The sequence below is a fragment of the Aspergillus ambiguus genome (assembly GCF_047715705.1).
Source record: "Aspergillus ambiguus strain CBS 117.58 unplaced genomic scaffold BDV59scaffold_16, whole genome shotgun sequence".
Classification (NCBI taxonomy): Eukaryota; Fungi; Ascomycota; class Eurotiomycetes; order Eurotiales; family Aspergillaceae; genus Aspergillus; species Aspergillus ambiguus.
Genome location: NW_027395529.1, coordinates 360,672 through 374,488, shown reverse-complemented (window position 1 = coordinate 374,488; position 13,817 = coordinate 360,672). Strand labels below are relative to the sequence as shown.

Sequence of the window (13,817 nt, the reverse complement as noted above, 5' to 3'; positions counted from 1 at the left end):
AGCCCTCAGCTAAACTGTCAGCTATCCAGTCCTGTACTTTTTTGTACTGCATCTCGTTCTGCATCGGGCCCATCGTGACTGGGCTCTCAGCCTTGCCCACCTCGATCCGGGAGGCCGCGCCCACCACGGCTTTGAGGAGTGGCTCATAAATAGACTCGTACACAAATACTCTCTTCGTAGCAATCTTACAGACCCGTTGCTCGAGAGGTGTTATAGACCGGGTCCTGAACGCATCGCTTGCGGATTGCACGGCGTCTTCGACGTCCTGTGTCGTGGCTATGGGCACATCCCAAACCCTGTTCTCTGTAGAGGGATCAACGCTGAAAGTTGTTTTATCGCAACCGGGGGTCTGCCGTCGATCATATTTGAGAATGTGGCGAAGGCCAAGCGGGGCGCCATCATTTTGTAGGACCAGGTGGGATGCTCCAAGGAATGTGTACAGCAAAGTAGGAGCTGAAAGGAGATACTGGTATGCTAACAAGTGGCAGCCACATGGGAAATATGGAATCGGGATGGGTCAGTGTCATTCGTTTTGCATCTATATCCAGTGGGGCACGGTTGGAGATGGCATCGTTATTGTACCGCTATGTAGACGGCTGTAGATGGAAGGGGGAGGAGCCACCCAGGTCCATAAAAGAGCTTAACATCTGTCTAACCATGCCATTGTTCAAAGCCAGTGTCTGGAATCTACATCTACAATCAGCCAAATCTTTTCTTGGAGTCTCACGGCCGCTGTTTGTCGAGTCATTCCACCATGACCATCCCCAAGACCCACAAAGCCGTCGTATATGACAAACCAGGCGAAGTTTCAACTGGAATCGTGGATATAATTACGCCCGCACCTGGCCCGGGTCAAGTCCTCGTGAAGATGTAAGTCAGACTCCTAGCTAGTATATAGAATACATAGGTAATGTCTCGCAGTACGCATTCTGGCATATGCCATTCCGACCTCAGCCTCATGACCAACGCGGTACGGACTCCATCTATACAGTGTAGGGACTAGCAAAGCTACATATAATCTGACTGCAATCTTCTCGTTAGTGGAGTTGGCTTCCAGAGCCCGTGAAAAGCGGACAGGTTGGTGGCCATGAGGGTGTGGGCGTCGTAGTCCAGCTCGGCTCATCATGCGAGAACTCGGGCATCAACGCCGGTGACCGCGTAGGCATCAAGTGGCTTGCATCTGCCTGCGGCAACTGCGCGCCCTGCCTGGCCGGTGCCGACGGTATTTGTCCGAATGCCGAGATATCCGGCTATACCTGCCCCGGCACATTCCAGGAATATGCTCTGGCACCAGCGCACTATGTAACACCCATTCCAGATGGGCTAGCAAGCGAAGTCGCTGCGCCGCTACTTTGCGGCGGGGTGACGGTCTACTCGGCCCTGCGGAAGAGCAGAGCTCGGGCAGGGGAATGGGTGGTCATCGCTGGGGCTGGTGGTGGGTTGGGTCACCTGGGGGTACAACTCGGAGGCAGAGGGATGGGATTCAGGATTATCGGCCTAGATCTAGGGGCCAAGGAATCATTTGTCAGAGAATGTGGTGCCGAGGCTTTCATCGACATTACGAAGTATCCTGGGGAGGGTGAAAGCAAAGGTCTTGTCGATGAAGTGTTCCACATTACTAGAGGGTTTGGTGCCGCAGCTGCCGTGATGTGCAGCGCCAGTAACGCTGCATACGCCCAGGCCCTTTCCTATTTGAAGTTCAACGGCACATTGGTCTGCGTTGGCGTTCCTGGAGACACGAAGCCCATCGCAAACGCATATCCTCATTTAATGGTCGGCAAGCAGCTGGCTATTGTTGGAAGCAATGTTGGAAATCGTCAGGAAGCAATGGAAACGCTTTCGATGGCCCGGCGAGTAGCGACAAGTCCAGTTCAGATTGAAAAGGTCCAGAACATCTCTCATGTGTTCACGGAAATGAAGAACTGCAAGCTTCAAGGCAGGGTCGTTCTGGAATTAGAATCATGTATTTAGGACCAATGCACATGTTCTTATAGCGCAAGAGATCGGGAAACTTTCGTGACTCATGCGCATATTGTCCTCCAGGTGTTGTGCTGTCGCCACTGATTTTGGAATTCCTTATCCCCAGGCTCATTAGAACGAATTGCTTACGCATGCTTTGCGAAAATCAGATCAAGGCTTGTAAGCCTCGGAGATAGAGGGTTTTACTGTCGCTTTCGGTTGGGCAATAGCAACCTCTCGTGTCGAGATTTCTTCTCCAAATGGCATTGGAACAAACTACAAAAAGGAGCGAACAAGGACCTAATAGGAAAGGACACATGATATTTCCAACTACCCACTACAAATGCACAGGCATGTGATCGTTCAAGGCAAGCCCTGCCGGACATCAGTATGTTCATTCAAACCCCAAGCTGTGGGGCTTGAATCATGAACGGTCGTTCGTCTCATATCTCGCTTGTATTTCTGAAGGAAGGGTCCCCCAACAGCCCGGTGCATAGTACAGGTATTATCCCAGATAACTAGATCGCCTGGCGCCTGCCACTCGATCTGAACGGTGTTCTCATCCCTAGTCGCATGCTTGAAAAGCTGATTGAATAGATCTTGCGACTCCTCAGAAGCAAGGCCTTCAATATGGTGAACATGAGCAGCAATATACAAGTTCATGCGACCGGAAGCTTCGTGGCGTTGCACCAGCTTGTGCCGTCCCATGGGGTAGTCAAGAGGGTTAATATTGGCAAAGGCCTCGGGAGCAGCTACCTTGCGTGAGTGGTATATCGAGTGGCAAGCCACGTAATCATTGTCTAGCAGCCGTTTCTTGAGTTCCGGGGAGAGGTCGTCGTAGGCCGTCCTGGTATCTGCAAAGGCAGTGTGGCCGCCCATTCCACTGGGTGGCAACTCGTGTGCCAGGAGCAGGGAGTATCCGGCACGACGGGGGTTGAAGCTGGAGTCCACGTGGAAAAGGCCATTTCCCTTGCGGCTCCTCAGTATATAAATGTCAAGGGGGCTATGTGGATCTAAATACCTTGTTTGCTTGGCCACGGGCGCTGGCAGGATCGAGTATGGACCCGTCTGCATCGACGTTGCTAACATCGAAAATCTCCGGGTACTTGAGACGGTTTTTCCGGCCGGCCTTCATGTATGGTGTCACGTCGTCCAGTTCGCCAAATCTCCGAGAGAACGTGATGTGGCCCTCATCTGTGAGCCCAGTCCTGCGGAAGACTACAACGCCGTACTAGTTTATGAGCGGTCTGTTAGCAGTTGCATACTAGGAATACTAAGCCAAGAAGGCCCTAGTAATACCTTAGTCACAGCCTGATGTATCTCCTTGAACGTTTCGTCGCTTAAGGGAGACGAGAAATCGACACCGCTGATTTCGGCCGCAAAGGTTGGGTGCAGGGGCTTGATCGAGATGATAGAGAAGTCATATCCGTTCGAGGCAGACATATTTTCTGAGTAATGTTTGTTGGTTGGAGCAACTAGGCAAGTTGAGGAATATTGTAGATCGTTGATGGTTACTACCCGGCCGCTTGCCTCCTAATATATATTCTATCCATTATACGACTGAGTGGAGTTAAAAGCTGTTGCTTCCAAGAACACCTAACTACCCCAACCCCGTCCTCAGCCGTAGTTTTGTTGTATATGACCGAGTGTATTTAATTTTACCTGAGGGCTGGTTGCTGCCATCTATAGCCATCTATAATCCAACAACTTGCCGAAAGCCCGGAAATGATTGGCTAACGATGCCAAGACCATGATCTACTCCAATCAGCCTTGATCGTCCAGAACGAAATCGATTGGAGAAACGCAAGTTAAGCGACGGTTGTCGCGTTCCAGTGATGCTGCAATATGGTGCCTTGTTGAAAGCAGTAATTTGGAATGCCGACGGAAGATAACCCAAAGTGAGGAACGCGTAGAGTTCGAACAGTCCTTGCGGCTGCGTTATTATTGTGGGCAGAATAGTGTTCTCCCTCAAAAGGCAGAGCCCTAGGTTAGCTAGTCATAATGTGTTGTCACTATCTCATTCCCTTACGATGTACCAAGACCAATCTCTCGTGTAAACCTATCTCAGGTCCCATTGTCTTCTATTTTCTTCGGACATAGCGGTTGATTGGTCTTTAGCATGGAAGGGGAGAGGTGGTGGGCGGGAGAGATAGAGGGGAGCATGAACGACTTACACATGGTGTGTATATTTTCCCTATTCCTTTTACGAACAATACCATCTCCGCACTACAGTATCATGGGATTTGCAATACACATCCTGTAAAGCGCATCGTCCCGTACAGGAGGGTCTGGTGTCTGCACTCTGGAGAAGATTACCGATCTGAAAAGCCATTTTAACCCATAAGCCCGAATGAGCAGATCTCATAAACGCAAGCACTAGTAGTAACAAAGGGGGAATGCAACAAGGTACAAGTTCGCCGAAAGTAAATTCCCATGCCTATCAGACCATCCAAATAAACCTCCACTCCGAGGCTCCAACATCAACAGCATTACTCATCTGTTGCTTCCTCGACCCTCGCCGTCAAATCCCGCTTCACCGCGCCAGAGGTATCTGGTGCCGGAGTGGCTGTGGTGGTTGCGGATGGTGTAGTGTCCTTTGCTTCTGATGGCTCGGCCTCTGCCACCTTCTTAGACTTCTTCTTCTTCTTCTTGGACTGGCGTATATATTAGTAGGGAATACATGGGCAGCGATCGTAAGGAAACATACCTCTTGCCAACCCCACAGTGGCTTGAAGCTATCAACGAATCCAACATCCTCGAATAGGTTCGGGAACAACCAAAGGCCAGGGGGCACAGCAAAGACAGTAATGCAGAAGAGAATAAGACGGACGATCGCCATAGCGAAGAACAAGCCTATTAAGCCCGTTGCGCCGATACTCAGATACCAGACACCCTGTCGCAACATCACGGGCCACAAGGGGAAGAGAACGACGGCAAAGATACCAGCCACTACGGCACCAGCCATGGCCTTCTGCTTCCACTGAGGTCCTTCGTAGAGCCACACATAGTGCATCATAGGGTCTGTCTCCTGATGTTGCTCAATCTTGACGGTCCACAAGCCCTTGACACGGTTCTTCGGCTTCGCATGGTTATGTCCAGCATGAGGATCGACCTTCGAAACGCGCAATGCAAGGAGTGAGAGCGGAAGGAGTTTGAAGGCATTTTCTGCGGAGGCGCGGTCGGTCACCGGGGGGAGCAGCGAGCCCTTCTTGGAGGCGGCTTTGGCATAGGCGGGAGACTCAAGGGCCCGAATGGCGCGTTTCACTATTATCTCGATAATTAGAACACCCATGTCTATTCGACCGTTAAGCATGGCATACCCTTAAACAGGTCCTTTCTTTGTCCATCCATAATACAGGTCCTCGTCTTCAAGTTCTGAGACCGCAGGAAGTTGGCGACAGCGATCGCCTTCGGGTCTGGGGGATTCGATGGATTCACGGGGACTTGATGTGTCGTCTGTTGGACTGTGCCTTGTTGCGGTTGCACCGAAGACGCTCCAGGTTGACCAGGCTGGGGGGATGTCTGGCCCTGTCGTTGAGCTTCCACCTGTTTCTGGTGTGCGGCAAGAGCGCGCATTCTGAGCTGGGCGACGTATTGCTCGGTCGTCATGCCGTGCTTTGCGGCTTCGGCAGCTAGCTGTTCGCGTTGTTGTTTGGCGAACTCCTCGGGGGTCATTCCTCGCTTTGCGGCCTCAGCAGCGAACTGTTGCTGCATTGCGGCCAGTTGCTGGGGATTTGGCTGGCCGGGTGCCGCCATTGTAACGAAGGAAGGATGGTTTTGAGATGTGATAGATCAGGAAAAAAAGCCCGGAGAGTTCGAGAGCAGCATGAATGATGGAAATCAGAAAGGGAAGAAATCGAGGGGAGACGAAGGGAGAGATGTAGTAGAGACGAACGACGATCGCCGAAGTGGCCAGATGGTGTTTGGAGCCGGCAGGGCTCACCGCCTTCAGGTCTGCACGACATCACCAGGTCATACTCCACCATCATCCTCCATCCTCCGTCCGCTCTTCCACCCGCTCTGTCCGACCCATATACCACCGTCAGCGTCTGTCGGTCATGTATATATCGTCGATATCTTGACCCTCCCCCGCTGCTCATGCCCTTGTCGTTTGACCCCGATGGCGGCTCCCTTGTAGATCCTACATGGGCCGCTGTCTTCCTAGTACGTCCTTCATTCTTGACAATCGGCTTAATAACCAATCCTTCCCAATCCACTGCCTCCTACTGACCAGTGTCAGAGCGAGAGAGATGTGGCTGGTCAAATCCCGATCAACTTCGTCACCAGCTCCGCAGTATCGATAAGGGCTGCCTGCTTCGGTAACGGCATCTTTGAGGCACAAGCTGCCCAAAAATGCATTTCGAACCTCCTCGCAGCCGGCTATCGTCGCTTTATCGTGGACATATACTGGTCCGTTGGGTCTAGGACGTGGACTTTCTGTCCCGTGAGCATCCCGACGAACGTCGCTGTCGACACCGTTTCGTCAACCTCGCCCTCCGCAACGCCTACCGCGACAGCCGGCGTATCAGACGGCAGAGTTACCGAAATCGTCACGGAATCCGGGGCCCACCTTCTCCAGTTAGGGCCGTATCTTTGCTCAAGAGGTCTTGATCTTTCCGGCTTGGTCGACATCTGGCAGGACTACTTCAAACGCACCACCTCCCAGCTCAACGTGTACACACGATACATCTCGTTCAATCTCCATGTCGCCGCGGACCCAGAGACCCCCACCGTGCCCGCCTCTATTGTCCCTAACAGAGACCTACCGACTGGCTCGGAGCGCGTCGGGGAATTTCTGGACGACCGTCTTCTGGCGTACATCTACACCCCCGCCCAACTCTCCGACGAACGCCAGAACCTGAACGAGTCATGGTACGAAGTCGACGACGGGTACAAGCCCATCGCGGAATACTTCACCACCAACGTCGCCGACGATGGCACACAGAGCACGCCGGATGGCTGGCCCTGCACCAAATACGTGCAGCTTGCGCGAGAGAAACGATTACTCCTGGAATACGGCACGATCGACCCCCAGTTGCAAAACTACGTCCCCGTCCCCGATGACAGCGAGGTCCTCTTCCCGCCGGGCTATCTCAGCTCGGTAGTCCCCGTCGCCGCCGCCGACGGCGGAAGCCTCGATTCCGGCTGCATCTATGACCAAGACGCGACCCTCGTTTCGCAGGTGAACACGTCCTGGGCCGTGTCCAGCCGGATCCCTATCCCGTCGGGTCTAAACCAGTCCGATGGTCTGGCCGATCTCTCCGCGATGGCCGTCAATCTAACGGCGTGCGGCCTGACCCCAACCCTCAACGACACTATTTTTAACGTCACTGCCGACGTCGACATGGTGCCCTATCGCAACGTCTCTTTGTCGTCCTCATGGGCCTGGGCCATCGGTGAGCCCCACGACTCATACGTCACGGAGGATATGGACGCCCCGAAGAAGCAACGCTGCGCGGTAATGGACCTGTCACTGCAGGGCCACTGGCGGTCTGCAAACTGCACTGAATCGCGCCGTGCTGCCTGTCGCGTCGGGAACTCGCCGTTCACTTGGACCCTCTCGAATGAGTCGTACGACTACAGCACTGCGTATTCGACTGCATGCACAGGGGACACTACGATGGGCGTTCCTCGCACCGGCCTCGAGAACACGTATCTGTACCGTTATCTTCTTTCTCAGTCGACGGAGGTCATGGACCCGACATCGGCCGACGCCGTGATGAAGGAGGTCTGGTTGGACTTCAACTCCCTCGATATCCCCTCGTGCTGGGTCACGGGAGGCCCGGACGCGGAATGTCCGTACGCCTCTGACCCCCAACAGCTAGAAAAACGGACAGTTCTGGTCGCTGCTATCGCGGGTATTGTCATTTGTATCATTGCTGCGTTGACGCTTTTTGTAAAATGCAATGCAAACCGGCGCAATTCCCGCCGACGAAAGCGAGTCATCCAAGGCTGGGAGTACGAAGGTGTTCCTTCATAATGGCAATTGTATATATTCAGCACGGAGGGTATACGTAATACTGTAGGTGGGCATGTACGATTGAATGATGCGATGAATTCGAAGATAATCATTTGATTCAGTATGCTAGCAACTATTTAATGTATAGTTCCTACGGGGCTGACATGACAAAAAGGTTAATTTCACAAGAAAGAAAGCCATACATGTGCATCGTTACAATACCAGAGAGTAGAAAATCACTCCATATAACACCCATAGACCCAGAACCTGTGGTCTTTCCCGGCTAGATTCCCCGCTGGCAGCTTGCTTTCATGCTTCCCATCACAGGCCGGCAAATCGTGCCCATCCAGCCGCTCTGATCGGTGTCGGGCTTTGACCAGCAGGCTTGTCAACACCTCCGCGGCCCTCCTCTGCCAACTTGCCGCTAACCTCGCGCCGTCGACCGACCCCGAGGCCAGCTATGTATTTGCCATACGATAGCGAAGAACCAGTCCCGAGGTGGTGACTGATATCTGCTCCCGAGTTGCTAACCACGCGACCATTGCGGTCTCCATCCATTGCGCTAGCGCTACTGGACTGGCCTGCGGGGACACGATCTTCGGGATCAATATCATCAGTCTGTCTAAGCACACCATAAGAATTCTTCTTTTGGGCTTTCTGCTTCACAAGTTTGCTGCTCTTCCGGCCTACATTGCCGATGTTATCTTCCACGCCGCTAACCTTGCGAGGGGTATGAACTCCAGAGTTCTCCTGTTCTTCCCCATAGAACGTGTCCACTTTTTGGGGTGCTTCCAGGGGAGGCACTGTGACAGGGGGCGTTGGGGACAAGTTCGGGATATCAGACAGCACCATACGGCCATTGAACGGAGTGTGATCAATGTTGTCCTCTAGGAAAGGCCGAGGTGTGGGCGGGTTCATTCCCAAGGGATTCACGGCGAGATTTGTGGAGGACTCCTTCTCATGATCATCATGGTCCTGGAAAATGCTGATGCGGTTATCACTGATGTCCTGCTCAATGCTGTCGTACAATTCGCTCTGGCGGCGGTAGTGTTCATCGTCGTCGTTTCCATAATATTCATTGATCGGAAGCGATTCATACTCCCCGCGGTCCTCTCTGATTGTGTCCCCCGCATATTTAGTGCGACCCGTGCCGACCCGGTCCATCATCCCTCCCTTAATGGAGGCAGGTGTGTTTGTTCTGCTGTAGACTGATGATGGATCACGACGAGGCACTTCATCGTTATTCGAGTTCTCGACAGGGGAGGCTGTTCGCGAGGAATACGCGATCCAATTATCTGATTCCGGGCTCGCACATTGAGATCGGCTTGGGACCATAGGAGACGGCTCTCTCACCGGCGCACCACGTGGGATTGTGGATGTGGGCTTAGTAAAAACGTCTGCATGCTCTTCCGGAATCTGGTACATGGAATCATCCATCATGTCAAGAGGTTGGGTAAATGGCATCTGCGGGATAGATGATCGCGGGCCCTGGGACATGAACGAAGTCTGTGACTCTCTATTTTGAGTAAATTCTGAAGAAAACCGATTCGATCCCCCGCCAGACGATTGGCCCCTCGTATGCATGAACGCCATCTTCCGGGGCGGACCCATGAGCGGATCTTCGGACATGGCGGAATCCATAGTTGACTGGCTCATGTGCTTTTCGTTAATCTCAGACTTAGTTCGTTTGTGGGGACGAGCTGTCAGATTATCTTCCAACGGGTTCAAATCCGGAGGCAGCTTCGAGATTTCGCGGAAGATCAAGCCAAGGAAAATTGAGATAGCCAAACAGATGGCATGCAGGCCACCATTGACAATGCTGAGAAGAAAGAGAGACTCTGTGATTTTTGTTACTAGGCCCTCCTGCGATCCAAGAAGGGTGCTCCAGTTATAAGCATTCTTCGCATATTCCATATAGCCCAAGTAAGCCGAAAACACGTAGAACGGGATCAGCCCAAGGTCGAGGACCGAGGCGAACAGCATATAACTGGCCTGAGATCCGGGAGGGCGCGTGACAGGGGAGCGACACAGATGATATATTCCATAAACACTGTGAAGAATAGCGACAGCTGGCTGTGGCAGAATGAGTTGAAGCGTTTTTTCGTTAGGGTCATAGGATTCCACTCACAGCGACTCGAATGATCCATACCATCACGGCCGGAACATTCTTGACCACAATTGCACAGAATAGGGCTCCCAATGCCCCAAGCAAGCTCAGGATGCGCAGAACAAGTTGGACTTTTCTGCCATAGAATACCTTAGCCTTCGTACGAGGGCTCATCGGGGTCCATCGCGACTTTCCATCAGGTATGTTGGAGTACTGCGCATATTTTGTTAGCAGTCACAAACCTACTATAGACGACGAGGAGTCCATACAGAATCTGGGTGCCGATTGAAGTTAATCAATGGCCCTTTGGGCTTTGGCTTTGACGGAGGACGAGTCCAGCTCGCCTGCGTCACAGCCTTAGGATTGAAAGGACGGTCAGTCGGACCATAGAAGCTGTGTGATGAAGGGGGACCATAAAGGAATGGAGGCGACGATCCGCCCATGGTTGCGACGACTTTATTTGATTAACAGGCGGGGCGTCCACCCACGCGAAAGGACGACAGGTGGACACGATCCGGAGAGAACGAAAGAATGCTGGGGAAGACAGCCCGGAATGCGGTGGTGTGTGCGGGAGTAATGAGGGACAGAACCGTGGAACGTGGTATGTCGGGAGGGAGAAAGTGTCCGAGGAGCAGCAGCATGCGATGGAATGCACATGCGCCCTTGTTCGTGAGATGAAGTTCTGAGACCTTCCCGAAAGGGGAAACATCAACATCGCGATAGTCGGCGCGGCAACCGAACCCGATAGCGTCACGTGGAACCTGACGTAACCCCCCCAACTTCCCCGGTTCATGACTAACTTATCGATCCGAATAATCAATCATCCTGCAACCCACGATGAACGCCTCTCGTGCGCCCTACGTCTGTGCTCAATGCACAGCGCAGATCATCCGGGCTCCTCCCCGTCGGCCTCATGGTTTTCCTCTGTCGCAATTGCCATGGCTCCACCGTCACTACAGTGTTCTATCGAACCGGCCCTACCGCGTCGCCATAGTTGGCTCTGGTCCTGCTGGGTTTTACGCAGCATATAGACTCCTGGCGAAGACGGAAAATGCGGTAGTGGATATGTATGAAAAGCTTCCTGTGCCGTTCGGCTTGGTACGGTACGGTGTGGCGCCTGACCATCCGGAAGTCAAGGTACGTGGGACTCATCACTTCCCCTTGTTCATGCTAGACAGTCTGAGCGTTTAGATGACTGATACGGGGATATCTAGAACTGTGAAGAAAAGTTCACCGAAGTCGCAGCCTCTTCCCGTTTCAACTTTATCGGAAATGTCGAATTGGGCGAGAAGCTGCCGCTTCAGACCCTTAAGCCCCACTACGACGCAATTATGTTTTCGTACGGCGCCCCCAAAGACAAGGAGCTGGGCATACCTGGCGAGAAGGCCGTTAAAAACGTCTATTCGGCTCGTGAATTTGTAGGATGGTACAATGGTCTTCCTGAGCATCGCGATCTGGAGCCAGATCTTACCGCCGGGGAAGACGCTGTGATTGTCGGACAAGGCAACGTGGCACTGGACGTTGCGCGTATTCTGCTGTCGGATGTGGACGCCTTGCGCAAGACGGATATTGCCGACTACGCTCTGGATGCTCTGGCTGGCAGTAAGGTCAAACGGGTTCGGGTGGTCGGGCGTCGTGGACCAATGCAGGTAAGGCAGGATGGATAACATATCCCGTGTCGCCCGTCATTAACTCTCATCTTCAGGCTGCCTTTACTATCAAAGAGCTGCGTGAGCTACTCCAACTGCCGTCCGTATCGTTCGATCCAATCCCACGGGATCTCTTCCCCCCAGAAGATGTGATGTCCGCCCTCCCCAGAGCACAGAAACGACTTGTCCAACTCTTGGCCAAGGGATCAACCAACGACCCTGCCTCCGCTACGAAGGCCTGGTCCCTAGACTTCCTCTTGTCTCCGGAGTGTCTAAATTGGTCTCCCGTCCACCCCTACCGCCTGTCGCATGTCAGATTCTCTCGCAATGAGCTCGACCCGTCCGATCCGTACCTCCCCAGCTCCAAGGTCACTCCTAAATACCTCTCTAGTGGGAAGCCCGCACAGGTCGACCTCCCAGCGAATAATTTTTTCCGTAGCGTGGGGTACAAATCGCTCCCCCTTCCCGGACTGGAAGACCTGGGCGTCCCGTTCGACGCTCGTCGCGGGGTGATCCCCAACGATGGGTTCGGGAGAGTCACGACGCCGACAAATACGGGCGACAACGAACGGCTTCCCGATGGGTCCATCATCTCCCATCTGCCCGGTCTCTACTGCGCCGGGTGGGTCAAACGCGGCCCGACCGGTGTTATCGCAACGACCATGACCGATGCGTTTACTACCGCTGATGCCATCTCGGCCGACCTCGCAAATCTAAAGGGCAACGGCTCTTTGCTCAACTCGCCGGGGAATAGCACCGGTCTTGGATGGGAGGGCGTCCGTCCCGAAGCGGAGAAGTTGGGTGTGCGCGCCACAACTTGGCAGGATTGGGAACGTATCGATGCGGCGGAGCGGGAATTGGGCAGTCAGAAGGGCAAGCTTCGTGCCAAGTTCGGCCGAGTGCAGGAGATGCTGAATGTGTTGTCATGAGAGATATAAATAGCATTGCTTGTAGATTAGAGTATGATAGATAGAACTGTATACTATGCCATCCCCACTTGACATTTGGTAAATACCAGGAAACCCCCGAAAGCAAATACACCACGATCCATATCACACACAACCGGATCATACAACCGGAACAGATCATCCCACTTACATCCGAGTGCGGTGGGTCTATTTACATGCCGCAGTTCGACGCAGCCACCTCGGTGTAGGTAGCCTGGACGCGGCCGAGGTCGACGGCATTGCCATCAGTCAGGTCGTTCATTGCCGCGAGGGCCAGGTTGAATCCGCCCGGAGCAGCATCAATAGCCGTCACGAAGATGGACTTGCCCTCGTACGTGAGCTGGTAGCATTTTCCGCAGTTGGGGCTGTTCCAGCCTGGGATGGTGGGAGCTCCCCCGATATGGGCAAAGTTCGGGATGCCACCGAATGTATGGTATTTCTTCTCGAGGCCATACTTGCCATCGGAGCAGGAGACAGTGTTGAGAGAGGTGCCTGCGACGTCGAATGCCTGGTCGTAGGAGACGGAGACGGACTGTTGAGCGAAGGCTGAGGGGAGGACGACGCTGAGAACAGCGACGGTTGCAGTGAAGGTCTTCATCGTGAGTAGTAGTTTAAGAGTGGTTTGAGAGTTCAGGGTTTATTGTTGGGACTAGAGAAGCTCGGATGAGTTGATCTGTGGGAGGGAGGAATTCATGGGCTCTGGACAGCTTTTATATAGTACAGACTCATGACTTCGCGTCCTGAAATGCCTTGTTTCCTACTTCGGCCCTTGGCCTTTGGCACGGATATCTCGTATCGGTCGTGGGCCTCATGCTTGGAATAGAAACCTGATCGTGGCGGCGTTTGAAACCGGATCAATGACGAGCATGACAAGCAGCCGATAAGTGAGACAGTCCCCTCATCTGGACGATGTAGAGACAGCATCATTAACGTGCGGAGTCCCTTGCGGGGATGGAGTGACTGCGGCTTGGCCCGGTTCGAGCCAGTCGGATAATGCCAATCCGGAATGCGCTAAGCTGGGCTTGAGACATACAGGATTAGGCCTCCGATACTACCGGTTGGACAGTGGAATGATTGTTTGCTGTTCCATGAGGTTTGGAAACGAGGTGATCTATGAATAGATCGGATGTTGTGGAACGGCTTGCCCGGTTAAACCCGTTGAAAAGATGGCCAAGGCATGTATGCCAAGCATCTGG

The 13,817-nt window shown here is 53.3% G+C and overlaps 7 protein-coding genes across 7 annotated transcripts; 3 read left to right on the top strand and 4 right to left on the bottom strand.

Moving 5' to 3' along the window:
* Positions 1-754: 754 nt before the first annotated feature.
* On the top strand, positions 755-1,971 carry BDV59DRAFT_202123 (chaperonin 10-like protein; the record flags this gene model as incomplete). The annotated part of the gene is made up of 3 exons (XM_073693968.1): positions 755-870; positions 922-970; positions 1,042-1,971. 3 exons carry the CDS (start codon positions 755-757, stop codon positions 1,969-1,971), a joined length of 1,095 nt encoding a protein of 364 aa, XP_073547908.1.
* A 351-nt stretch (positions 1,972-2,322) lies between these two features.
* Positions 2,323-3,402, bottom strand: BDV59DRAFT_202122 (TauD/TfdA dioxygenase family protein; the record flags this gene model as incomplete). Its single annotated transcript, XM_073693967.1, has 3 exons — positions 2,323-2,928; positions 2,981-3,190; positions 3,259-3,402. The coding sequence occupies 3 exons, from the start codon at positions 3,400-3,402 to the stop codon at positions 2,323-2,325; spliced, it is 960 nt and encodes a 319-aa protein (XP_073547907.1).
* An 823-nt stretch (positions 3,403-4,225) lies between these two features.
* BDV59DRAFT_178523 (translocation protein Sec62-domain-containing protein) lies at positions 4,226-5,825 on the bottom strand. Its single transcript, XM_073689786.1, has 3 exons — positions 5,280-5,825; positions 4,667-5,223; positions 4,226-4,613 (listed from the first exon to the last, which is right to left on the bottom strand). The coding sequence occupies exons 1-3, from the start codon at positions 5,713-5,715 to the stop codon at positions 4,449-4,451; spliced, it is 1,158 nt and encodes a 385-aa protein (XP_073547906.1). The 5' UTR covers positions 5,716-5,825; the 3' UTR covers positions 4,226-4,448.
* Positions 5,826-5,967: 142 nt separating this feature from the next.
* Positions 5,968-8,116, top strand: BDV59DRAFT_32641 (Lectin C-type domain protein). The gene is made up of 3 exons (XM_073696204.1): positions 5,968-6,123; positions 6,200-8,039; positions 8,094-8,116. The coding sequence occupies exons 1-2, from the start codon at positions 6,058-6,060 to the stop codon at positions 7,937-7,939; spliced, it is 1,806 nt and encodes a 601-aa protein (XP_073547905.1). The 5' UTR covers positions 5,968-6,057; the 3' UTR covers positions 7,940-8,039; positions 8,094-8,116.
* Positions 8,117-8,239: 123 nt separating this feature from the next.
* BDV59DRAFT_202119 (uncharacterized protein) lies at positions 8,240-10,468 on the bottom strand (the record flags this gene model as incomplete). Its single annotated transcript, XM_073693966.1, has 3 exons — positions 8,240-9,991; positions 10,047-10,238; positions 10,295-10,468. 3 exons carry the CDS (start codon positions 10,466-10,468, stop codon positions 8,240-8,242), a joined length of 2,118 nt encoding a protein of 705 aa, XP_073547904.1.
* A 371-nt stretch (positions 10,469-10,839) lies between these two features.
* BDV59DRAFT_32618 (NADPH-adrenodoxin reductase) lies at positions 10,840-12,698 on the top strand. Its single transcript, XM_073696203.1, has 3 exons — positions 10,840-11,162; positions 11,240-11,674; positions 11,731-12,698. Exons 1-3 carry the CDS (start codon positions 10,863-10,865, stop codon positions 12,601-12,603), a joined length of 1,608 nt encoding a protein of 535 aa, XP_073547903.1. The 5' UTR covers positions 10,840-10,862; the 3' UTR covers positions 12,604-12,698.
* Positions 12,699-12,793: 95 nt separating this feature from the next.
* aspf13 (allergenic cerato-platanin Asp F13) lies at positions 12,794-13,219 on the bottom strand (the record flags this gene model as incomplete). Its single annotated transcript, XM_073693965.1, has 1 exon — positions 12,794-13,219. The coding sequence occupies one exon, from the start codon at positions 13,217-13,219 to the stop codon at positions 12,794-12,796; it is 426 nt and encodes a 141-aa protein (XP_073547902.1).
* Positions 13,220-13,817: the final 598 nt, after the last annotated feature.